Below are 26992 nucleotides of genomic sequence, written 5' to 3' on the forward strand. Positions count from 1 at the left end.
ACTCAGTAACCCCGCTCCTCGAGTTAAAAGGATGGAGTAAGTGGAGTTAAAAGGACGGAGCAAGTGCTGCAACGTTAGTCACCTTGGCTTACTCTGAAGACGGCTGGGTGGTATTCAGCCGAAATATTAGAAGAAGAAACTGAATTTATGCGGCTGCACGCCCGAAATTTTTTGAAACAGTCTTTACGCCGCGAAAACATGAAGATGCACATCAAGATTTAAGTGAGTTTGAACGTGGTGTTATAGTCGGCGCATGAGCAATGGGACACAGCATCTCCGAGCTAGTGATGAAGTGAGGATTTTCCCTTACGACCGTTTCACGAGAGTACCGTGAATATCAGGAATCCGGTAAAACATCAGATCTCCGACACTTCTGCGGCCGGAAAAAGATCCTGCAAGAATGAGACCAACGACGACTGAAGAGACTCGTTCAGTGTGACAAAAGTGCAACCCTTCCTGAAATTGCTGCCGAAAACATGTCGCCTGGTCGTATGAGCCTCGTTTCAAATTGTATCTAGCGGATAGACGTGTACGGGTATGGAAACAACCTCATGAATCCGTGAACCCTGCATGTCAGCAGGGGACTGTTCAAGCTGATGGAGGCTCTGTAACGGTGTGGGGCATGTGCAGTTGGAGTGATCCCTGATACTACTAGATACGACTCTGACAGGTACCACGTACGTAAGCATCCTGTCTGATCACCTGTGTCCATTCATGTCCAGCGTGCATTCCGACTGATTTGGGCAATCCCACACGTCCCGAATTGCTACAGAGTGGCTCCAGGAACACTCTTCTGAGTTTAAACGCTTCTGCTAGCCACCAAACTCCCCAGACATGAACATTATTGACCATATCTGCGATGCCTTGCAGCGTGCTGTTCAGAAGAGATCTCCCCCCCCCCCTCCCCCTTCGTATTCTTACGGATTCATGGACAATCCTGCAGGATTCATGGTGTTAATTCCCTCCAGCACTACTTCAAACTTTAGTCGAGTCCATGCCATATCATGTTGCGTCACTTCTGTGTGCTCACGGCGACCCTACACGATATTAGGCAGGTGTACCAGTGTCTTTGGCTCTTCAGTGTATTTGTGTTGCTTGTAAGTCAGATCACACTCAAAGCATCGTATAGTCTTTTTCCTTCCACGACGAGGATGGTGGCGCAGTGGGTACGGCATTGTACTCGTATTCTGAAGTAGGGCTAAAATCCCTGATCAGTCATCCTGATTTTGTTTTTCCATGGGGTTAACTGCCTCAGGTTTCTTGGAAAAGAATGCGGCCGATTTCCTAGCTTGTGCTTCGTCCCTAATAACCTCGACACCGACGATGCGTTAAAATAACATTTATTTTTCCGTTTCTAATGTCCTGATCGGGAGAATCACGTCACTGACCTACTTATGGATTTTGCGCAACTGGTTTATTTACGAGTAACAGAACTGCTTGTAGGAGAGAGGAAAAAGGTTTCTGGACAACGTAGTATAAGAGGCAGTAAAATGAAAACGAGTCAGGTTGGAAAAAGTAAGTAAAATGGTTACTGTTTAAAATGTAATCACTATAACTGTTACTACATTTATCGCACAGTGAGACAATACCTTCCTGGTAACTTGTTTGCAGTTTCCTACAGAACCATTGTTGTATCCAGGCGCGCACCTCTTCGTCCGAAGCAAATCGACGGCCACAAATGTCTTTGGTCAGGGCTCCAAAAATTTGGAAATCGGATGGATAGAGATCGAGCTTGTGCGGAGGATTGTAAGGGCTTCCCCGCGAAACTTCTGCCCGCCCACATGTTGCCAGGTTTTCATCCAGTACGCTGCGGAAGTTTCGCTGATATACCCTTAACATCACCCATGCAGTACCGATCTCTCTCCATGAGATTTATATATTTTTGGAATTCTGAAGCACTTTTGTGGCCGTCGACTTGCTTCGGACGAAGAAGAAGTCCACGTCAGGGTACAAAAAAATGGCTCTGAGCACTATGGGACTTAACTTCTAAGGTCATCAGTCCCCTAGAACTTAGAACTACTTAAACCTAACTAACCTAAGGACATCACACACATCCATGCCCGAGGCAGGATTCGAACCTGCGACCGTAGCGGTCTCGCGGTTCCAGACTGTAGCGCCTTTAACCGCTTGGCCACTCCGGCCGGCACGTCAGGGTACAATCATGGTTCCGTATGTAGTCACAAACATGTTTCCGTGAAGGTATTGTCTCACAGGGGATAAATGTATTAACTGTTAAGGCGATTACTTTTGAAATAATTTGCGGTTTACTAACCTTTTCCCTATATGTCTCGTTTTCATTTGACTGCATCTTATACTTTTACGAAAGAACTTGTTCGACAGGTTCAAGACTCAGTAGTTGGTCAGAAATAAAACGGATGAACATACCCAAAGGTTTGAGGCATTAAACTAATGACTCTGAATCTTTTGTGAAAAGTTGCAGAATAGAATGTCGATTATAAGTAATATCGCTGAGAAAAGTACAATATTCTACATACTCATCTTTAGTATTTCTGTATTCCGACAGAGTACGGACCCTACCAATTGACGAACTCCCTGGAACCTGTCAGCTAGTTCCAGTAGCTGCTTCCTCTCGACTCGATAACTAGAACCGTAGAGTCCCATCTGCCAATCACGCCAACCAGCTTAAAGCGTAAGTTTTTACTGCATGGTGAGCTCTGGCTGTATATCCGTTGTATGATTAGCCAAGTATTATATTATTTCCAAAACAATCTTCATTTTGGTACGCGATCTTGAACCACGTCAAACCTGAGTGGCGCTGGATGTGTTTCTCAGGTATTTTTTTTTTTTTTAAGAATTAGGAATGTTCAGTAGCTTTGTGAGTGATCTTATTATATACGATTTTAGTCGACGATGTATCCGTCCTGTGAGACTATGGCAGGACTATTATGTGCTACACTACGAGAAGGAAGTACTACGAAATACGAGGTAACAGGCGATAACCGGTCATTAGGATCTAGATATTCCTTTGGTTTCCTTGCTTGCTGTTCGTTGGGAAGACCATGGCTTCCCTTCCTACATTCCATTTCAAACAGACACCCGTATCTAATTATCTCGTTGTTGTCGAACGTCATTCTGATACATTAAACGTATTCGCAATTGCGAATCATCAGCTGTAGAATGGAATGGCGTCAGTGAAAATTTAAACGTATTCGCAATTGCGAATCATCATCTGTAGAATGGAATGGCGTCAGTGAAAATTTGTGTCTAGTCGGGACTCGAACCCGCGTTTCCCACTTATCGCTAGCGGTTGCCTTACCATTTGGCTATCCGTCACAACTCACGGCCAGACCCAAACTTTCATACGTCGTCAAGAGCCATTTTACTTGAACGTCGCTTGCCCGGTGTCAGTGGATAAATACGATATTGCAGGGCCTGTGTTATTTCGATTTACGATGCAAAGTTCCTTTGGACATGCATGCATGTCCAAAGGAATAGGCACTGCGGCGATTACAGCCGTTATGAAATACACCAAATGTATTCGCAATTGCGAATATGGACAACCATCAGCTGCGAATGCCTTTAATGTATTTTATAACGGCTGTAGTCGTCGCAATACCTGTTATTTCGGACATGCATGCAACTTTGCACCGTAAATCAGAATAACACAGGCATTGCAGTATCGTAGTTATTCTAATAAGATAAGGAAGAAGGAAGGACGGTTGGAGTATAGCGGTCTTGGAATGTATTGACTAAAAAATGGCTCTGAGCAATGGGACTTAACATCTGAGGTCATCAGTCCCCTAGAACTTAGTACTACTTAAACCTAACTAACCTAAGGACATCACACACATCCATGCCCGAGGCAGGATTCGAACCTGCGACCGAAGCAGCCTCGCGGTTCCCGATATTGACTAAATTCTACGGCTTTGCCCTCTGCAGCTTACCATATATGTCGAGGAACATCTGCTGTTTGTTATAGGTTAAACTGACAACGATGCCGGAATCACACCCAGAGTTCGTATATCTCATTCGTTCAGCATCACGTTCTAAAATGTGCTCAATAACAAAGCGGATATCATTGAAACCGAGTGATAATTTGTAAGGTGCCTGCAACGCAATTCGCACACTACAGATGTAAACTTTGTTGTTTCAGGATCATATCTAGCATCCTTTTTGGGGTGCTATGCTGCACGAAAACGTCGACATTGGTTATCACGCGGCTGGTACTGTGGTGTCACCGCCAGACACCACACTTGCTAGGTGGTAGCTTAAATCGGCCGCGGTCCATTAGTACATGTCGGACCCGCGTGTCGCCACTGTCAGGATCGCAGACCGAGCGCCACCACAAGGCAGGTCTCGAGAGACTGACTAGCACTCGGCCCAGTTGTACGACGACGTTGCTAGCGACTATACTGACGAAGCCTTTCTCTCATTTGCCGAGAGACAGTTAGAATAGCCTTCAGCTAAGTTAATGGCTACGACCTAGCAAGGCGCCATAAACCATTTGTAATGTTGCATGTACCTCAAGATAGAGTCTCACTTGTGTCATCCAGAATGCTGTATATCAAAGGACAATATAAAAGTTAAGTGTTCTAGTAGCTACGTTCTTTTCTTTATCACATTCATTACGAATCCTGTTCCAGACTTAACGCCAGACGGCGTGAGTTGACGCGTGCCCTTTCGGCTACTTCACTGTGGACTGGCTACCTTGTCAGTCCACTACAGGTACAAAGGCTGATAATTTTCATCAGCATCCATTACCTTAGGAAAGTTCTAACCTCCAGATTTAAAACTTTGCTTCACCAAACTAACGTAATATATTCCAACAAGACAATTCACAACCATATATTTTAGCATCTTTCGTGCATATCATGAGAAAATGTTTATTTCTAGACTTGTCTTTCGCCCGACCGTGTCACCATTTTAGTTTATAACTTTCTTTTAACAGTTTTTGATTTAGTTATAATTAGAAACAAATAGCTACAGGAAGAGAAACTGATACCTGATTACATCTTACCTATTGGTATCGAGATTGTGTTTCTTTGGCAATCGCTGCTGAATAATCTTTCATCGGCTCTGTATTTGTTGCAGGAAACTTGGCCTGGACTTGGTGCCTCGTATGGGAGTGCATATGGTGGATCCTGATACCGTCAGCATAGTGGAGCTGTACAATGTCGTGAGTTTTACAGTTGTCACTCGTTATAATTTACCACATATCTAAATGTAGTCACAGTTTATAACGGCTATACAAAATCATATGATCACCCTAATATAGCATGTACGAGGGACATGTAATAAGTAGTGCAATACATTTTTTCTCGGTCATTTTCAATTGAAAAATGCGGATTTTTTTGTGAGATGCCATGGAATATTCTCGCTTCAGCTCCTATAGTTTCATGAAGTTCCGAAAGGTGGCGGCGCTTTACGTAGCCTTCCAAATGGCGTCTGTAACGGTGGTGCATTCCAAGCAGAGAGTTGTCATTGAGTTTCTTTGACGGAAAACCAGAGCATAGGTGCTTGCAGAATGCCTACGGTGACCTGGCTGTGAACAAACACAGGGTGAGTCGGACAGGCCGCGCAAACCTGTCCGATTTCCGGCATGCCGGCCACCCGCACACAACTTTACCTCCTGTAATGCAGGAACGTGCGGACACTCTCATTCGAGGTGATCGCCGGATGACAATCAAGCACCTCGCTGCACAAGTGGACGTCTCTGTTGGCAGTGCTGACACACTCATCCACCAGTTGGGATACTCAAAGGTATGTGCCGTCTGGGTTTCTCGCCGTGTAACAGAAGACAAGAAAGAACAACGCAGGACCGTCTGTGCGGAATTGCTTGCGTGTTACGAGACTGATCGTGACCATTTTTTTTCGAACATCGTCACAGGCGATGAAACATGGATTCATCATTCGAACCGGAAGCCAAACGGCAGTACATGGGCTGGCACCACACCACCTCTCCTCGGAAGAAAAATCTCAGCGCCGCACCCTCAGCCGGTAGAGTCATAGCGGCGGTCTTCTGGGACTGTGAAGGGTTGTTCTGTTTGGTGTCCTCCTTCACGTCGCAACGATGCCGCAAAAATGCAAACGAACTTCTCCTTCTTCATGACAACGCATGGTCTCATACAAGTCTGTGCACCCGAGAGGAGCTCACAAAACTTCATTGGGCTGTTCTTCCTCTTCCACCCTACAGTCCAGATATCTCACCTTCCGGCCTCCGTTTGTTTTGCCCAATGAATGATGCACTCCACGGGAAGCAGTACGTGGATGATAGGGAGGTTATTGGTGCAGCAAGACGTCGGCTCCGATGTCGACCAATGGAGTGGTACCATGCGAGCATACAGGCCCTCGCAGTAGGGTGGTATAATGCCGTCGCATTCAACGGAGATTTTGTTGAAGAATGTGGTTTTGTAGCCAAAAGAGAGGGAAATAACATGGTGTATTCGAATCCTGAATGAAACAAACCAGCTTTCAGATGCAAAATGTATTGGATTACTGATGGAAAATGTCTCGTAATTGCCAGAGCTCGGTTTCTGACGTACCTATAACGCAATGACGTATTTAGTTTCCACTTATACAACATACATATTGAAGCATCTTAAACGCCAGTGGTTGCTGTGTACTTCTATCGTTACCAACGTTGGAAAAATTGTTGGTGTCCACTTACTTAGTGCAGTCGCGAGAACAGTCACCAGTCTATGAGAGCACTCCTGAGTTTCCCACCTCTTTCTCCAGATTTGGAAAGTTTAGCTCAGCTTATTGCTCTTAAGTCGTTACTACCTCCAGATTTTATTCCTTATAGTAGTTATTAAATTCAGTTTTGTTAATCAGTTCGGGTAACATGGACAAATGGTCGTCGATTAATTGTCAAATATTTTAAGAAAATCAACTTTTACGTTAACACTCGGAATGTTGTAGCTGTGATATTCAAAAATCACAGGGAGGGAGTGTACAAAACGTCAGATTATACGGAAAGTATGCAGTACTGTGTTGCGAGAGTGTCATATGCAAATGCATTTAGCTATGGCTCATTTACGAGGGTAATCCTAAAAGTAAGGCCTCCTATTTTATTTATAGGTACATAGACCTGTTTATTTCTACAATGGTTTACATCAGTTCACAGCTTGAACATTTAGCTACTTTTCGACATAACCACCATTTCTGTAGATGCATTTTTGTAGACGCTGTGGCAGTTTTTGTGTGCCCATGTCATACCATCAGCTGAATCACTGGGACCACAATTAACGCTGACAGGTACTATGAGACCCTGAAAGAACTCAAACGGGCAATTCAGAACCGGAGAAGAGGAATGTTGAGCAAGAGCGTACACATGCTCCATGACAAAGCTCGCAAACCGTTGCTCTCCTGCAACAGTTTCAGTGGAACATAATCACCCACCCACCCTATAGTCCTGACTTGTCGCCCTGTGACTTTCACCTGTTCCCTAGCTTAAAAGAACATTTAGCCGGAAAGCGATTCAGCTCAGACGACGAGGTGAAAGAAGTGGTTCATAACTTTCTGACCAGCATGGCGGCGAGCTGGTATGACATGGGCATACAAAAACTGCCACAGCGTCTACAAAAATACATCGACAGAAATGGTGATTACGTTGAAAAATAGCTAAATGTTCAAGCTGTAAACTGATGTAAACCATTGTAGAAATAAACAAGTCTATGTACTTATAAAAAAATAGGAGACCTTACTTTTGGGATTACCCTCGTATATCTTTATTAAATGTGGAAGTGTCATGCACTTCGTATCAGCCAACAGCTATATAAAGAGCAGAACTGACTCCTAGAAAAGTGATTGAAATGGTGCAATGGAAAAGAAATAACAAGATTTGACGAGTTAGGTACTACTAGCACCGTGCCACTTATAAAGTAGCTATAAGGCTATTCCATTATTGGAGCAAGCAGTTTTGCAGACACTTAATTTGGGGGGAAGGGGTGGCCGAGCGGTTCTAGGCGCTACAGTCTGCGACCACTACGGTCGCAGGTTCGAATCCTGCCTCGGGCATGGATGTGTGTGATGTCCTTAGGTTAGTTAGGTTTAAGTAGTTCTAAAGTTCTAGGGGACTGATGACCTCAGCAGTTCAGTCCCATAGTACTCAGAGTCATTTGAACCATGGGACATGAGAACTTGTTAAAAGTTATAATATTTTATATCTGTTTACACTACAATAAAAGCGTGACGTGCTGGATATGGAATTGTAGCACTACAAATGCAGTGGTTCAGTCTTAACGTGCTGCTTGTTCTATGAAATTTATCTGTCACGTAGTATAACATCCACGCCAGCAGTTCGGATTGCAAGCCTCGAATATATGACTGCTTATCTTAAATAAGAAGTAAGCACAGTCATGCATGACAACCGAATCAGATTTCAGCAAGGTGAATATCCAGAAATGTTACGAGCCAAACTTTGGCTCCAGAAAGAAAGCTTCACTTTGCAGTGAGTGTGCACTGGAATGAGAGTTTCCGTTGGAATGAAATGGTGTGCGGGACGAAACGAAGCAATATAAGTCTCGCTCAACTAAGCAGAATTTCTCGCTGAACAAGCACAGCTACAGCTGCTACATAACGGCTGGCAATGCATCGAACACTTTTTTTTTCGGTGGTCGAGGAACTGGTCACACAGCTTAGAGCATGCATAATGTTGGAAGGGAATTCAGATGAACTACGACGCTCTTACATCAGCTTATTCAGTTGTGAATTAGGAACATAGTCGTACATTCTATAGTAAGTTGATTCCCTCGATTGGTGTGATATCCTCCTCTGTCTCGCCCATTAAGCTATTCTGGTTCTACTTTGATTACTAAGCGCAAGATCTGAATACATCGATTTTCCTGAAACCAAGTTAATGTCCATTAAGAATTACTTCAGCTTCACTTTATGTTCTTATGTCCCATTCTTTCTCAAAAGCCGAAACCAGAGAAGGTAGTGATGTTGGACGCTGGGGTCTGGAGTGATGTCGGCGTTCTGACTCATCACAATGGTGCTCCATTGGTTTAGGTCTGGATTCTGGGGGAGGGGGGAGGGGGGGCGGACTGGAGCAGGCCATTTCAGGAATGATACTGTCTATAAATCATTGCTCACAGACGCTGCTTTAACACAGGGTGAATTCTCTGGTTGTCTCCGAATTGCTCTTCTACTGTACGCAGTATACGATGCTGTAAAATGTATTTATATTTGCCCTCATTTACTGCTTCCTTAAGCGCAATGAAGTACCACACCCTAACCACGTACAACATCCCCATTCCGTAACATCACCTCCTCCGTACTTCAGCCTCGGCACTACACATGACGGCAGGTAGCGTTTTCCAGGCATTCGCCAAAACCAAACCCTTCCGTCAGGTTGCAACAGGATAAAGAATAATTCCTAATTCTGAGTCAGTCGTTTCCAGTCATCCACTGTCCATGGCGTCGCTCTTTACACCACGTCAAGCGTCGCATATACTAAAAATGGGACGATTCAGAGAAGATCAGCATGGCCCGGATGGACAGTCATCGACAGATGTAGAAATAATTTCTGGCATGCCAAAGGAAATTGGGTAGGGATCCTTGCTGTCCGTGTTGTTTATTAATGACCTTGTAGGCAATATTAACAGTAACCTCAGACTTTTTGCGATGGTTACGTGTAATGGAGTACCATGTACAACGATGCACAAATGTAAGAGACAGTTTTCAAACTGTTGCAGAGACTGGCATCTTGCGTTAATATTCATAAATGTAAAACTGTGAACGTATTATCCTGCGATTGTGACATCATTGACTCAAATTGGGCTCATTCAAATTATACAGCCGGCCGCTGTGGCCGAACGGTTCTAGGTGCTTCAATCTGGAACGGCGCGACCGCTACTGTCGCAGGCTCGAATCCTCCCTCGGGCATGGATGTGTGTTAGTTACGTTTAAGTAGTTCTACGTTCTAGGGGAGTGATGACCTCAGATGTTAAGTCTCATAGTGCTCAGCCATTTGAACCACTTGAACCAAATTATACAAATTCCTGGGTGCAGTGATGGTTTGTGCAAAATTTTTATCACTGTGCTACAATTTGGTAGCATATAGCGTTTTGACTTACAAGGGTAGTAATCGTAACTAAATTGAATATATTAATTTTATTTATATAAATTGAACTGTTTAGACATATTTAAATTTTATAAGTAATTGTTTAATATTATGAGAAATGAAATAAATGAGAAAAGGTTAGTAGTAGTAGGAATCGGACCCATGTGTACGAGTTACCAGTCAGTGAACTTGACCACTCACACGGCCACTTTGGCAGGTGCTCTTCTGAAACCATTCATACTGTACGTTTGCACGATATGTTACACCCAATTTCAAAGAAAAATATTGACCGGGTGCTGTGACCAACATAGCACTCGTAATGCCACATGGTATGAAATCACATTAGAGCATGCGCAGACAAAGACAGACAGCTGCATCTTTTCTGTGAGTTGATCGTAGCACAGCCTTCGATACTGGTTTCTAATTATCTCTGAGAGAGTGCTACAAAACATGTTTTCGTCCATTTTATTTTGCATATCAGCACGCATTAGAAGAGAAATGACGTAACTTTAGTGCGATATTTATTGTGTGCTGTAGCACATTCGCACAAGATAACCGGTCGCCATAGGCTGGGTGGAACAATTTGTTGGGGGAGGGGGCGGGAGGAGGGTATGAAGTAGAATGATCACATAGATTCACTCAGTCGTTGATATACCAGATGGCAGACTTCGGTTCATTGATAGGAAACTTTTGTAAGGACATGTGGAAGAGAAATAACGGATAAACCATTGAAAGAAACATATTTAAATTTGCATTTGAGAGGGTAACATTTGTCAACTGCGTACGATGTTTACGTTCCAGGTTACAAACGCTGCTCTATGTGACGACCATCTGCATCCACGGAAGTCTGTAACAGCACTAGACATTGCTCTACTGCTGCCCGAAACATTTCAGATGGAATGTTGATAACCTCCCTCGCTATGTTCATCTTCAGTCTCGAACGTGTGTTAGTGTCCCGTTAATAAGCCCCGACCTTCAGGTGACCACGCAGCCAGAAATCTCACACACGAGTTCATATCTGGTGGTCTTGGTGGTCACGCAGTTTGAAACGATCGCACAGTGATTCGGTTTTCTCCAAGTGTGTTACGGAGTAACATAGTGACCTCACTAACAATGTGAGATGGAGCTCTTTCGTGCATCAAAACAGTTGAATCCAAAGCAGCTCTCTCCTGCAGAGCAGGGGTCACATGCTGGCCCAGCACATCACAGTAACGTGTGCCGTTCATGCTGCACGTCCTCGGTCGTTGGCGTCTGAGTTCTCCAAAGAAATATGGACCAATCACGAACTGTGCCGTGAAGCCACACCACACAGTAGCGCGTTCACTATGCAGTGGAACTTCATTGACGCCTCTTGGCGGTGACGATCCCCAGTCACAAAATTTTACAAGGCCACATGTCAACTTGAACCCCTGTAAGAAACGTAAGAGCGAAGTCTTCTCGAATGTCGGTGTCACGTGGCAAAAGTTGGTGAGTAATCTGAAGTTTGTAAGTATATCAAAAAATGTTCAGACGTGTGTGAATTCGTAAGGGGCCAAACATCGGTCCCTAGACTTACACACTACTTAAACTAACTTATGCTAAGAACAACACACGCACCGATGCCCGAAGGAGGACTCGAACCTCCGGCGGGAGAGGCCACGCGATCCGTGTCATGGCGCCTCTAACCACCTGGCCACTCCGCGCGGCTACGGATATCATTTCACAATTATTGTTCGCAGCAATTTTCGAACTCTGGACCATGGGATATTCAGCTGACTGCACTGCTTGAAGATTGCACATTGCGCTCAGCCATGGCAACGGCAACTACTTCTACAATTTCTGACGCAATTGGCGTCGGCTTCTCGCTGGAGCAATTCCCAACTCGCCAGTTAATTCGAACATCCGAATCATCTTTTTCAACGCCGTTGCGGAAGAGGAACTCTCCATATTCTTGTAAAGCGTCGATACTCGCGAAGAGCAGCAGCATTACTGCTGTTATCTCGATAAAATAGCTTCACGAGTAAAGCACTGCTCACGCTGCAACCGTAATGCACACTGAGGCTTTTGTTTCAACCCTACGTCGCCGTACCAGTACCGGCGCTTAACGGCAAATCATGACACTAACACTACTAATAACGCAAATCCTGCAGCGCACAGTCTAAAGTTGGGTAGCGGTACGGTAAATAATTTTCCGTCGACACTGACTCAGGTACCGTAAGTTTAATAATTACAACCCCCTCCCCCCCCACCAGTAGATCAGAAACAGAAATATACACTACTGGCAATTAAAATTGCTACATCAAGAAGAAATGCAGATGATAAATGGGTATTCAATGGACAAATATATTGTACTAGAACTAACATGTGATTACATTTTCACGCAATTTGGGTGCATAGATCCTGAGAAATCATTACCCAGAACAACCGTTTCTGGCCGTAATAACGGCTTTGATACGCCTGAGTATTGAGTCAAACAGACCTTGGATGGCGTGTACAGGTACAGCTGCCCATGCAGCTTCAACACAATACCACAGTTCATCAAGAATACTGACTGGCGTATTGTGATGAGCCAGTTGCTCGGCCACCATTGACCAGACGTTTTCAGTTGGTGAGAGATCCGGAGAATGTGCTGGCCAGGGCAGCAGTCGAACATTTTCTGTATCCAGAAAGGCCCGTACAGGACCTGCAACATGCGGTCGTGCATTATCCTGCTGAAATGTAGGGTTTCGCAGGGATCGAATGAAGGGTAGAGCCACGGGTCGTAACACATCTGAAAAATAACGTCCACTGTTCAATATGCCGTCAATACGAACAAGAGGTGACCGAGACGTGTAACCAATGGCACCCCATACCGTGACCAATGGCACCCCATACCATCACGCCAGTATGGCGATGACGAATACACGCTTCCAATGTGCGTTCACCGCGATGTCGCCAAACACGGATGCGACCATCATGATACTGTAAACAGAACCTGAATTCATCCGAAAAAATGACGTTATGCCATTCGTGCACCCAGATTCGTCGTTGAGTACACCATCGCAGGCGCTCCTGTCTGTGATGCATCGTCAAGGGTAACCGCAGCCATAGTCTCCGAGCTGCAAACGTCGTCGAACTGTTCGTGCAGATGGTTGTTGTCTTGCAAACGTCCCCATCTGTTGACTCAGGGATCTAGACGTGGCTGCACGATCCGTTACAGCCATGCGGATAAGGTGCCTGTCATCTCAAAAAATGGTTCAAATGGCTCTGAGCACTATGGGACTTAACATCTGAGGTCATCAGTCCCCTAGACCTTAGAACTACTTAAACCTAACTAACCTAAGGACATCACACACATCCATGCCCGAGGCAGGATTCGAAACTGCGACCGTAGCGGTCGCGCGGTTCCGGACTGAAGCGCCTAGAACCGCTCAGCCACCCTGGCCGGCGCCTGTCATCTCGACTGCTAGTGATACGAGGCCGTTGGGTTCCAGCACGGCGTTCCGTATTACCCTCCTGCACCCAACGATTCCATATTCTGCTAACAGTCATTGGATCTCAACCAACACGTGAAGCAATGTGGCGATACGATAAACCGCAATCGCGATAGGCTACAATCTGACCTTTATCAAAGTCGGGAACGTGATGGTACGCATTTCTCCTCCTTAGACGAGGCATCACAACAACGTTTCAGCAGGCAAAGCCGGTCAACTGCTGTTTGTGTGTGAGAAATCGGTTGGAAACTTTCCTCATGTCAGCATATTATAGGTGTCGCCACCGGCGCCAACCTTGTGTGAATGCTCTGAAAAGCTAATTATTTGCATATCACAGTATCTTCTTCCTGTCGGTTAAATTTCGCGTCTGTAGCACGTCATCTTCGTGGTGTAGCAATTTTAATGGCCAGTAGTGTAACACTAAAACTCTAGTCGCAGTCACGACAGCCAGCTACAGAAGACGGATACTCTTAAGACACAATGCACACTTCGCGAAAGAAAGCCATTCAAGTTAGGCTGTTGAACAACTCCCAGGAGAATTCCAGCGAAAAAGATATAAGACTTTACCTTTTATCGAGTCAACAATTTACGAGCGGAGAAGACAAATTAGTAGTGTGTTTATTCTTTTATTTACAATTTTTGTTGTATTTGGCGTTTGGTGTACATACCATGCAAGCACTTTGTTACTTCATTAAGAAAAAGTATAACAACATACAGAACTAAGACTAACTCATAACAGTTCGTAATAACTTGTCTTTGTAACTAGCATCGAATAAAGTTCCTTTAGATTATCGAATGGGAAAAGACATAAAGATAATACCTATACATTTAACTTATTTGTTCTGAAGTGAAATTACTGTGTAATCTTGTGGTTATTCATTGGCGTCCCTAAGGTCAAGATTTAAAAATACGTAGATGCTAGACAGTCCGTAGCCTGGTGCAGGATCTCTGCGTGGACACAGTTATATTTGCAGGTTACAATCTTTAAAAAGTCCATGCTGATTCTGTAAGTTGTATTTTCAGCGTTTTCGTATTTCTCCGCTAATACCTTCATCATGTTAGTTTTTTGTTTTTTGTATTTTTTTTAATTTGATGTGGGGTGTTTGCATCTTAATGTGCACTCTAAGACAAAAACAAAAGCGGCGTTCCACGAAGGACTTATGAAAATGGCCAAACATTGATGTTCATGTAGATATCGACGGAAAATGCGAAATTGTAAACTTTGGAACCGCGCGACCGCTACGGTTGCAGGTTCGAACCCTGCCTCGGGCATGGATGTGTGTGATGTCCTTAGGTTAGTTAGGTTTAAGTAGTTCTTAGTTCTAGGGGACTGATGACCTCAGATGTTAAGTCCCATAGTGCTCAGAGCCATTTGAACCATTTTCGTAAACTTTGGCGGCTGAAGGTTGAATGTGTGACGCTGCAGCACAATTTCACTGCGCTGCTGGCAAGGATACCAGGGCATAAAGGCTGCGAATTAAACTCCGTGTACTCAGTTGCACAGTAACTACGCCTCGCAGACAGGCGCGTCAACAATATACGCAGATGTCAGCATTTCAGCGAGGACGTGTAGTTAGGCTAAAAGAAGCTGAGTGGAGTAATCGGCGAATCGCTCGACATCTGAATAGGAGCTGTGCCATCATTCGACGATGTCGACAGGAATGGATGAACCACGGCCGAACACAGCGTCAAGAAGGAAGCGGTCGACTCAGAGAGACGACAGAGCGTCTCGGCTGGTACCAGGGGCTTCTTAGTGCGAAAGCCGACGCCCGTTTACTCCTCCGTACTCCTCCGTACCTTGTCGTATTAATGGGGATTGTACAGGGTGAAAACTATTAAGCTATATGAAATAAAATCATCATAAATTCTGAACGGTTTGCGTTAGGACGTTCAAACTGCACGGTTAGCCGCGGGGCATGATGGAAATTAGTAGGCGGATGTCTGCCCCCGGATGCTGAGTGGTCAGCGCGGCAGAATGTCAATCCTAAGGCCGCGGGTTCGATTCCCGGGTGGGTCGGAGATTTTCTCCGCTCAGGGACTGGGTGTTGTGTTGTCCTAATCATCATCATTTCAACCCCATCGACGCGCAAGTGGTCGAAGTGGCGTCCAATCGGAAGACTTGCATCCGGCGGATGAATTCGTCACTAAGCAAAATTGGCGCCTTTGGGGGACTGAGAACCGCATTTCGCGATCGAGAAGTCTCTTCACCCTCACCGATGACTGTGTGGTGTACAATGTCCAGTCACGGAATAATCGGTGCGCTATACCTTGATGGCACAGTGACTGCCGAACGGTACGGGAAGGTATTGGAAGATGATTTCATCGCCATTATTCGAAGTGACCCTGATTTCGACACGATGTGGTTCATGCAAGACGGAGCTCGACGCCGTCGAAGCAGGAGAACGTTTGATGTCCTGGAGGACCACTTTGGGGACCGTATTCTGGTTCTGGGGTACCCAGAGGCTCCATTTCTTTGGGCTATATTAAAGACAAGGTGTACAGCAATAACCCGAAAACCATTGCTGAGCTGAAAAAAACCATTCAGGAGGTAATCGAAAGCGTCGATGTTCTGAGACTTCAGCGGGTCATGCAGAATTTCGCTATTCGTCTGCGTCACACATCGCCAATGATGGCAGACATATCGAACATCTCATAACGTAAATCCGAATATTTGTAGTGACGTTTACATGTGGACTAAAATGTTTGCACACCGTAGTTTGTAACTAATTTACGTTTCTTTCATATAGTTCAATGATTGTCACCCTGAATCATAATGTTTAGTTGGCTTCCTACTGTAGAATTAGCAACCACCAAACCTGGAACCATCACACAGACAATGTTGTGTGGAAAGCGAACCAAAGACAGCATTTTAATGGAAGAACACTTCGCAGATGCAACAAATGTACTGAAGACTGCCTACACTACGCTTGTCCTTCCTCTCCTGTAGTATTGCTAAGCCGTACGGGATTGTTACCGGATAGAAGTGACGAAGGGTAACTTGTTTTGTGTTATTACGAAATGGAGGAGAGAGTACCACTGATAGGATAAGCGAGCTGGGGTGGAAATCATTAAAACAAAGGCAATTTTCGCTGCAGGTAGATCTTTTCTCAAAATTTCAATCATCATCTTCCTTCTCTAGCAGACTGCTAACCGAAGAGGCCGGGTTCGATTCCAGCTCGGGGCTGGGTGTTGCGTTGTCCTTATCGTCGTAGCGTCGTAAATGACGCGAAAATCGCCTGCATGACGTCACATGATGTCACCTGCCCCGCAAGGGGCCTCCCGGCCAGTGACACCAAACGCTCATTTCCATTTTACATGACAAGTCTAAGCATATGTAACTTCGTACCAGGGTACGGCTTGGCTTTAATGAATGGTCTGAATTGAAGAGACACACAGTCGTATCTTCCACTGTTGAGATGGCTGTATGGGCACGTCCCGAAAGTCACACCAACATAAGAGGATATGACCATCATGATACAACAAGGGAAATCAAGGATTAGACGGCAAGAATTAGGTGTTAATTTTTCGCATGGGCTCTACGAGAGTGGAACAGTAGAGGAATATATAGTCTGAAAGTGGTTATATCCAGCTGCTGCACTCAAGTGTGAATTGCAGAGTAACTATGTCTGTCTCTTTAAGTGTGCTTATTGTTTCCATCCGAATACGGATCTCTTTTCAACCTTGTCCCTATCTCTTAGGCTAGTATCTTGCACTGGACTACCTGTCTGAAGACATTGCTGTGATCGAATGCCAAAATGCGACCATATTCTGAACAGCATTTGGGGTTAGGTGTTGGGGTGGGGGATGCATTTCATACAACTGCAACAGTGAATAGCTTCTCCCTCAGAAGATAACTGAACGGTAGTGTGGTGGCAGCAAATAACACAAGGAAAACAACTCACGCCTGACAGAGAGATGTCTCATATTCTCCTCCATATACAATGAAGAGCCAAAGAAACTGCCTAATATCGTGTAGGGCCCCTGCGGGCACACAGAAGAGCCGCAACACGACATGGCTCTGAGCACTATGGGACTTAACATATATGGTCATCAGTCCCCTAGAACTTAGAACTACTTAAACCTAACTAACCTAAGGACATCACACAACACCCAGCCATCACGAGGCAGAGAAAATCCCTGACCCTGCCGGGAATCGAACCCGGGAACCCGGGCGTGGGAAGCGAGAACGCTACCGCACGACCACGAGATGCGGGCAACACGACATGGTATGAACTCGACTAATGTCCGAAGTAGTGCTGGAGGGAATTGACACCATGAATCCTGCAAGGCTGTCCATAAATCCGTAAGAGTACGAGGGGTTGGAGATGTCTTCTAAACAGCTCGTTGCAAGGAATCCAGATATGCATAATAATGTTCATGTCTGGGGAGTCTGGCGGCCAACGTAAGTGCTTAAACTCAGAAGAGTAGCCACTCTGTAGCAGTTCGGGACGTGTTGGGTGTCGCATTGTCCTGCTGCAATTGCTCAAGTCCGTCGGAATGCACAATGGACATGAACGGATGCAGGTGATCAGACAGGGTTCTTACGTACGTGTCACCTGTCAGAGTCGTATCTAGACGTATTAGGGGTCCCATATCATTCCAACTGCACACGCCCCACATCAGTATAAAGCCTTCGTCAGCTTGAAGAGTCCCCTGCTGACATGCAGGGTTCATGGATTCAAGAGGTTGTCTCCATATCCGTACACGTCCATCCGCTTGATACAATTTGAAACGAGACTCGTCCGACCAGGCAACGTTTCCAGTCATCAACAGTCCAATGTCGGTGTTGACGGGCCCAGACGAGGCGTACAGCTTTGTGTCGTGAAGTCATCAACAATACACACGAGTGGGCTTTCCTCTCCGAAAGCCGATATCGATGATGTTTCGTTGAATGGTTCGCACGCTGACACTTGTTGATGGCCTAGCATTGAAGTCTGCAGCAATTTGCGGAATGGTTGCACTTCTGTCACGTTAAACGATTCTCTTCAGTCGTCGTTGGTACCGTTCTTGCAGAATCTTTTTCCGGCCGCAACAATATTGGAGTTTTGATGTTTTACCGAATTCCCGATAATGACGGCACACTCTTGAAATGGTCGTACGGGAAAATCCCCACTTTATCGCTACCTCGGAGGTTCTGTGTCCCATCGCTCGCGGACTATAACACCACGTTGAAAATCACTTAAATATTGATAACCTGCCATGGTAGCAGCAGTAACATGCCGACCGCAGCGCCGTATTCTGCCTGTTTACATAGCTCTGTATTTGAATATGCATGCATTTGGAGATTCAGTGTATAACGTACGCAATGAAAAGAAAAGTATAGACATTACGATAAGTTTGCGATGCCATTTTTACAAAGTAAATTTAATCTAGCAAATCTTGAATGAAGGAAGAATGAAGGAATTGGAATTATATCACATACGACATAAGTGTCAGTATTCGAGTGAAGTACGAGGGCCGATCAATATTGACTTACACTTTACTTTTCGTATCATTCATTCTGAGCCATTTGATTCATCATTACAGTTACAAGTATGTAGTGCTTTCCTCAAACCTTAGGTGACAGGGCAATCACTATAAGTGTAATCCATGCACAGTACAGCCCATTTCTCCAACTGCTCTCATTGCGTGAGAGCACAACATGGATTATGATCATCAAGGATAGCACTGGGCGACTCGATTTCTGTGGAAGGAATATTTACAGGCGATTGGTGGCAGTGTGTGGAGAGTGTGCACCGTTGCGAAAAGAGCTTTTGCAACAAGACAAAGCTCTTCCGCATACGAGTCGGGCAACCACGGCTGTCATCGCTGAAATGGAGTTCGAGGTACTGCCACACTATATTCTCCTGAACTGGCCCTGTTAACTTCTGTAGTCCCTTCTCGAACTACTTTTCTGGTGTCTGTCGCACCACTGCAGGACAGATGCTCGCAGTTCAAATGGCTCTGAGCACTAGGGGACATAACATCTGTGGTCATTAGTCCCCTAGAACTTAGAACGACTTAAACCTAACTAACCTAAGGACATCACACACATCCATGCCCGAGGCAGGATTCGAACCTGCGACCGTAGCGACGCGCGGCTCCGGACTGAGCGCCTAGAACCGCTAGACCACCGCGGCCGGCTGCTCGCAGTTCCTGGTGGTCTGCGAAATGACGTCTGTGCAGATGTTGCGCCATAACCCCGGACAGGCGGTAATCAGAAGCGGAGACTAAAAGGGGTGTGGCAGTACGTGGAGCCCCGTTTCAGCGATGGCAGCTATAGTTCTCCAATTCGTATCGGGACAAGCGTTGTCGTGTTGCAAGAAGTCTTTCCGTGACAATGCACACTCCCTCCTTCCACAGAAACTACGTGTCCAGCGTTGTCCTTGATTATCATAGTCCATTCTGGGCGCTCTCGTTATGACAGCAGTTGGAAAAATGAGTTCTACTGTGTAGGGATTACACTTCTAATGATTGCCATTCACCTACGGTTAGACGAAAGTACTACATACTTCCAACTGTAACGATGGGAAAAAAGCGTAAACAATATGGAACGCCCCTATTAGATCTATATTTTATTTCGAAATTGTGATCTAAAATACAGTACCCGCCAGGTTAGCCGAGAGCGCTAACGCGCTGCTTCCTGGACTCGGGTAGGCGCGCCGGCCCCGGATCGAATCCGCCCGACGGATTAACGACGACGGCCGGTGTGCCGGCCAGCCTGGATGTGGTTTTTAGGCGGTTTTCCACATCCCCCTAGGTGAATACCGGGCTGGCCCCCACGTCCCGCCTCAGTTACACGGCTCGCAGGCATCTGAACACTTTCGCACTATTCCATGGATTACACTAGTCGCAGACAGTTGGGGTACACTAATTCCGTCCCGGGGGGTACGGGATGGCGGCAGGAAGGGCATCCGGCCACCCCTTCAACCAACATTGACACATCCGATTAACCATGCCGACCCTGCGTATCCGCGGGAAACAAGGCACAAGCAAAAGAAAGAAAGAAAGATCTAAAATACAGTAACGGGGAGTCGTGTAGCATTGCTGGATGGGAGACTCCGAGGGGCACGTCAGTCGCCTAATTGGAAAGGTATTGTTTCCTCACGCACAATGGTACCTTTCCTTTGCGAAGTGTGCGTTTTGTGCTTTGTTTATCAATACTCTGAAGCATACTTGCAGACTTCTAGTCCGCGTTTGTGTTGTTGATGACGATGACAGTGAGTGAAGGCGAAACGCGGTTCCAGCAGGCAGCCTGCTCCTCTTTAACCAACGTAGCCACTGAGATTAACGTTCCCATCTGACGGGCGGACCATCATAGGCCCTCACACCATTGTAATTTAGTTCAGGGCATTGGCGCCAAGTCTTAGATCAGGAACTGTACTCCACTACCTCCTGCCCCCGCCTTACCGGGCAAGTCTTGGCAACTAAAATTTCTTCTATCACTGGGATTCGAACCGGTTACCACCAAGCCGAGCGCCAGCGCGCGACCTCGGCTACAATTGCCGGTTTCTGTATCCCTATTGTTCATAGTATTTAAAATGGTAACTGTATATTCTAATCGTCCTTTCATCTTGTTCTCCAGCTATTAATGTTTATGTAAAGTAAAGCGTGATTCTATACTCCGTCAGAAATGTAGAAAGAAGTCATGGATTTGCTCCGCCGTGCCTTCTTGACAAGGTTCACGATTTAATTTCATCTTTGATATGCTGAAGTTGTTAACTTGCAATGTAGATGACTGTGAAGAATGAATGACAAAGTTTTGCCTTTCTGTTGTGGACGAGAGTGCAATAAAAACAAGAGAGGCTGAAGTTTGGTGCTGGCATATAATCTTAGCGTAAGTGCATGGTGGTTAGAATTTCACTGATGAGCTTTGCATCTCGTCTGTGAAGGAAGTGCAGTATTAAAGCGTATCTTTGAAATCCAAAGAATCTGCGTAACGAGCGACATAGCCAAAAGGTGAATAAAAGCCTGCGGATACGTTGGATTCTGTGTCTGATAGAGTGTGGGGCCTCGTTGTTAGGACATTGAGTTCACAATTGGAGGAAGCCACATTCATTTCCAGATTCGATCATACGAGTTACGGTGTACGCAAAGCAGCGGTTCATATTCCTACCCTCGTGTGACTGCTAGTACTCCGTCATTTTGTTGATAGTTTTCGTGGAATATAAGTGCCATTTTTCTTCAGAATATAGGAATAAAATTTGTAGTATAGGCCGATCTAAAGAATGTCGCAGTGCTTCTGCACCGATGTTTTCGAAGAGTACAGCACTATGAAGGAAGATTGCAAAATTTATGAGACTTAAAGGAGACTCAGATCAGAATATGACATGCAAAATTTATGAGACTTACAGGAGACTTCGAGAATAGAATATGACAGGTACATTAGTATGACCATTGAGCGATAGTAGTATGCTTAACAGCCTCGTATCAATGATTTTGTTAGTTATACCTCTCAACGGCTGCAGAGGATAGTTGAATGCTGTACATCGTCGTACGCTAATGGTAAAAGTGGCATTTTAGTAAAGGTTACTGTATGACCAATTGGCAGGATCTGAGCAGTGGTAAATGATCGGCTTTGGTGAAACTACAACCCACAAGACGCGTTTGTAGAAGAGGTGGATTGAAAACAAGCAGATGAGTAATAAATCTGAATTTAGGCCATTAAAGGTGTAAGCATTATAAACTGACGGTCATTTCATCTGCTTGGAAATAGCTGAAAGTTGAGATTTATCCAAAAGTGTTGATAAAACGCCGAGGACTGCTTCTGTGTGCTGTTGTCTTCCGCTGCTCTCTACCACTGTAGTTTATACTACAGTGATGGGAAAATACATTTGATCTTCTTGAAAGGTGAACAGCTTCACGGAGCTTCTGGCGTATCCACTAGACCACTTATATCTAGCGTGGGCAGTAACGACCCTATAACAACCCCTTAGGAAAACCCCAAAAATCAATAGTGCGGAACAGTGTCGAATACCTTCTGGAAAACAAGGGACACGGCGTCAACCTGTGCGCAGTTGTCTTCGGCCCTCTTACAAACGAACAGAGCGAGCTGAGTTTTACAGTGTATCTGTTTGTGAAAGCCATGTTCTTTCCTATAAGAGGTAATTTTCGTTCCCTAAAAACATCATAATGAGCGAGCATAAAAAGCGTTATATAATAGATTGGCGTCAGCGATATAGACCTATAATTATGTTCATCTTTGCGACGATCTGACTTTAAAACAGTAATGACCTGCGCTCTTTTTTAAATCTCTTGGAACCCTACGATAAATTGTTTCTTGAACACATTTTGGTTCTGTAACATTGTTTTATTGCTGGAACTCTTAATAATTTTTTGTGTTATTATACGTCAACAGCTGACTAAACTTCATTTATTTTCAATGTTTTTCTTTCCCGCTGTAATTTTAGCTAACAGTGATATGCCATATATTGCTATTCCCATATACACTACTGGCCATTAAAATTGCTACACCAAGAAGAAATGCTGATGATAAACGGGTATTCATTGGGCAAATATATTATACTAGAACTGACATGTGATTACATTTCCACGCAATTTAGGTGCATAGATCCTGAGAAATCAGTACCCAGTCCAACCACCTCTGGCCGTAATAACGGCCTTGATACGCCTGGGCATTGAGGCAGACAGAGCTTGGATGGCGTGTACAGGTACAGCTGCCCATGCAGCTTCAACACGATACCACAGTTCATCAAGAGCAGTGAGTGGCGTATTGTGACGAGCCAGTTGCTCGGCCACCATTGACCACACGTTTTCAGTTGGTGAGAGATCCGGAGAATGTGCTGGCCAGGGCAACAGTCGAACATTTTCAGTATCCAGAAAGGCCCGTACAGGACCTGCAACATGCGGTCGTGCATCATCCTGCTAAAATGTAGGGTTTCGCAGGGATCGAATGAAAAGTAGAGCCACGGTCGTAACACAGCTGATATGTAACGTCCACTGTTCAAAGTGCCGTCAGTGCTAACAAGAGGTGACCGAGACGTGTAACCAATGGCACCGCATACAATCACGTCGGGTGATACGCCAGTATGGCGATGACGAATACACGCTTCTAATGTGCGTTCACCGTGATGTCGCCAAACACGCATGCGACCATCATGATGCTGTAAACAGAACATGGATTCATCCGAAAAAATGACGTTTTGCCATTCGTGCACCCAGGTTCGTCGTCGAGTACACCATCGCAGGCGCTCCTGTCTCTGATGCAGCGTCAAGGGTAACCGCAGCCATGGTCTCCGAGCTGATAGTCTATGCTGCTGCAAACGTCATCGAACTGTTCGTGCAGATGATTGTTGACTCAGGGATCGAGACGTGGCTGCAAGATCCGTTACAGCCATGTGGATAAGATGCCTGTCATCTCGACTGCTAGAGATACGAGGCCGTTGGGATCCAGCACGGCGTGCCGTATTACCCTCCTGAACCCACAGATTCCATATTCTGCTAACAGTCATTGGATCTCGACCAACGCGAGCAGCAATGTCGCGATACGATAAACCGCAATCGCGATAGGCTACAAACCGACCTTTATCAAAGTCGGAAACGTGATGGTACGCATTTCTCCTCCTTAGACGAGGCATCACAACAACGTTTCAGCAGGCAACGCCGGTCAACTGCTGTTTTTGTATGAGAAATCGGTTGTAAACTTTCCTCATGTCAGCACGTTGTAAATGTCGCCACCGGCGCCAACCTTGTGTGAATGCTCTGAAAAGCTAATCATTTGCATATCACAGCATCAGCTTCCTGTCGGTTAAATTTCGCGTCTGTAGCACGTCATCTTCGTGGTGTAGCAATTTTAATGGCCAGTAGTGTATACTGAGGTAAGAAAAGTCATGGGATACCTCCTAATATCGTCTCGGACCTCCTTTTGCTCGACACAGTGAAGCAACTAGACGTGGCATGGACTCATAAGTCGTTGGAAGTCTCCTGCAAAAATATTGAGTCCTGCTGCCTCTATAAGGGTCCATATTTGCGAAAACGTTGCCGAGACAGGGTTTTGTGCAGGAACTGACCACTCGATTACGTTCCATAAATGTTCGGTGAGATTCGTGTCGGACGATCTGGGTGGCCAAACCATTTGCTAGAATTGTCCAGAATCGTCTTAAAACCAGTCGCGAACGACTGTGGCCCGCCATCGTTGTTTGGCAACATGAAGTCCATAAATAGCTGCAAAAATGTGTGTGAAATCTTATGGGACTTAACTGCTAAGGTCATCAGTCTCTAAGCTTACACATTACTTAACCTAAATTATCCTAAGAACAAACACACACGCCCATGCCCGAGGGAGGACTCGAACCTCCGCCGGGACCAGCCACACAGCCCATGACTGCAGCGCCCGAGACCGCTCGGCTAATCCCGCGCGGCTAAATAGCTGCGAATGGTCTCTAAGTAGCCGAACATAACCATTTCCACCAGAGGAACCAGTGCATTCCACTTAAACAAAGACCCACAGACCACACCATTATGGAATCATTGCCAGTCTGTGCAGTGCCTTGTTGACAGCTTGTGTCCAATGGGTTCATGACGCCTGCGCCAGAACTCGAATCCTACCATCAACTTTTACCAATTGAAATCGGGGCTCATCTGACCAGGCCACGGTTTTCCAGTCCTCTGAGGTACAACTGATATTATTACGAGCCCAGAAGAGGCGCTGTAGGCGATGTCGTGCTCTCGCGTCGGTCGTCTGTTGCCACAGCCCATTAACGCCAAATTTCGCCGCTCAGACCTAATGGATACGTTCCTCGTACGTCCCACATTGATTTCTCCGGTTATTTCACGTAGTGTTTCTTGTCAGTTAGCACTGACAGCTCTACGTAAACATCTCTGCTCTCGGTCGTTAAGAGAAGGCCGTCGGCCACTGCGTTGTGGTGAGAGGTGTTGTTGTTGTGGTCTTCAGTCCTGAGACTGGTTTGATGCAGCTCTCCATGCTACTCTATCCTGTGTAAGCCTCTTCATCTCCCAGTACCTACTGCAGCCTACATCCTTCTGAATCTGCTTAGTGTATTCATCTCTCGGTCTCCCTCTACGATTTTTACCCTCCACGCTGCCCTCCAGTACTAAATTGGTCATCCCTTGATGCCTCAGAACATGTACTACCAACCGATCCCTTCTTCTAGTCAAGTTGTGTCACAAACACCTCTTCTCCCCAATTCTATTCAATACCTCCTCATTAGTTATGTGGTCTACCCATCTAATCTTCAGCATTCTTCTGTAGCACCACATTTGGAAAGCTTCTATTTTCTTCTTGTCTTAAACTATTTACCGTCCATGTTTCACTTCCATACATGGCTACATTCCATACAAATACTTTCAGAAAAGACTTCCTGACACTTAAATCAATACTGGATGTTAACAAACTTCTCTTTTTCAGAAACGCTTTCCTTCCATTGCCAGTCTACATTTTATATCCTCTCTACTTCGACCATCATCAGTTATTTTGCTCCCCAAATAGCAAAACTCCTTTACTACTTTAAATGTCTCATTTCCTAATCTAATTCCCGCAGCATCACCCCACTTAATTCGACTACATTCCATTATCCTCGTTTTGCTTTTGTTGATGTTCATCTTATACCCTCCTTTCAAGACACTGTCCATTCCGTTCAACTGCTCTTCCAAGTCCTTTGCTGTCTCTGACAGAATTGGCCGGCCGAAGTGGCCGTGCGGTTAAAGGCGCTGCAGTCTGGAACCGCAACACCACTACGGTCGCAGGTTCGAATCCTGCCTCGGGCATGGATGTTTGTGATGTCCTTAGGTTAGTTAGGTTTAACTAGTTCTAAGTTCTAGGGGACTAATGACCTCAGCAGTTGAGTCCCATAGTGCTCAGAGCCATTTGAACCATTTTCTGACAGAATTACAATGTCATCGGCGAACCTCAAAGTTTTTATTTCTTCTCCATGGATTTTAATACCTACTCCGAACTTTTCTTTCGTTTCCTTTACTGCTTGCTCAATATACAGATTGAATAGCAACGGGGAGAGGCTACGACCCTGTCTCACTCCCTTCCCAACCACTGCTTGCCATTCATGTCCCTCGACTCTTATAACTGCCATCTGCTTTGCGTACAAATTGTAAATAGCCTTTCGCTCCATGTATTTTACCCGTGCCACCTTTAGAATTTGAAAGAGAGTATTCCAGTCAACATTGTCAAAAGCTTTCTCTAAGTCTAAAAATACTAGAAACGTAGGTTTGACTTTCCTTAATCTTTCTTCTAAGATAAGTCGTAGGGTTAGTATTGCCTCACGTGTTCCAACATTTCTACGGAATCCAAACTGATCTTCCCCGAGGTCGGCTTCTACCAGTTTTTCCATTCGTCTGTAAAGAATTCGCGTTAGTATTTTGCAGCTGTGACTTATTAAACTGATAGTTCGGTAATTTTCACATCTGTCAACACCTGCTTTTTTTGGGATTGGAATTATTATATTCTTCTTGAAGTCTGAGGGAATTTCGCCTGCCTCATACATCTTGTTCACCAGATGGTAGAGTTTTGTCAGGACTGGCTCTCCCAAGGCTGTCAGTAGTT

The 26992-nt window shown here is 45.3% G+C and overlaps 1 protein-coding gene across 1 annotated transcript in view; it reads left to right on the plus strand.

Annotated features, from left to right (window-relative positions):
• LOC126248717 (dedicator of cytokinesis protein 3) overlaps positions 1-26992 on the plus strand; it is a 1129652-nt gene that overhangs the window by 932107 nt on the left and 170553 nt on the right. Inside the window, exon 7 of the mRNA XM_049950022.1 lies at positions 5053-5137. Coding sequence (XP_049805979.1) covers positions 5053-5137 — 85 coding nt within the window. The remainder of the gene's footprint in view (positions 1-5052; positions 5138-26992) is intronic.

The sequence above is a fragment of the Schistocerca nitens genome, chromosome 3, assembly GCF_023898315.1.
Source record: "Schistocerca nitens isolate TAMUIC-IGC-003100 chromosome 3, iqSchNite1.1, whole genome shotgun sequence".
NCBI lineage: Eukaryota > Metazoa > Arthropoda > Insecta > Orthoptera > Acrididae > Schistocerca > Schistocerca nitens.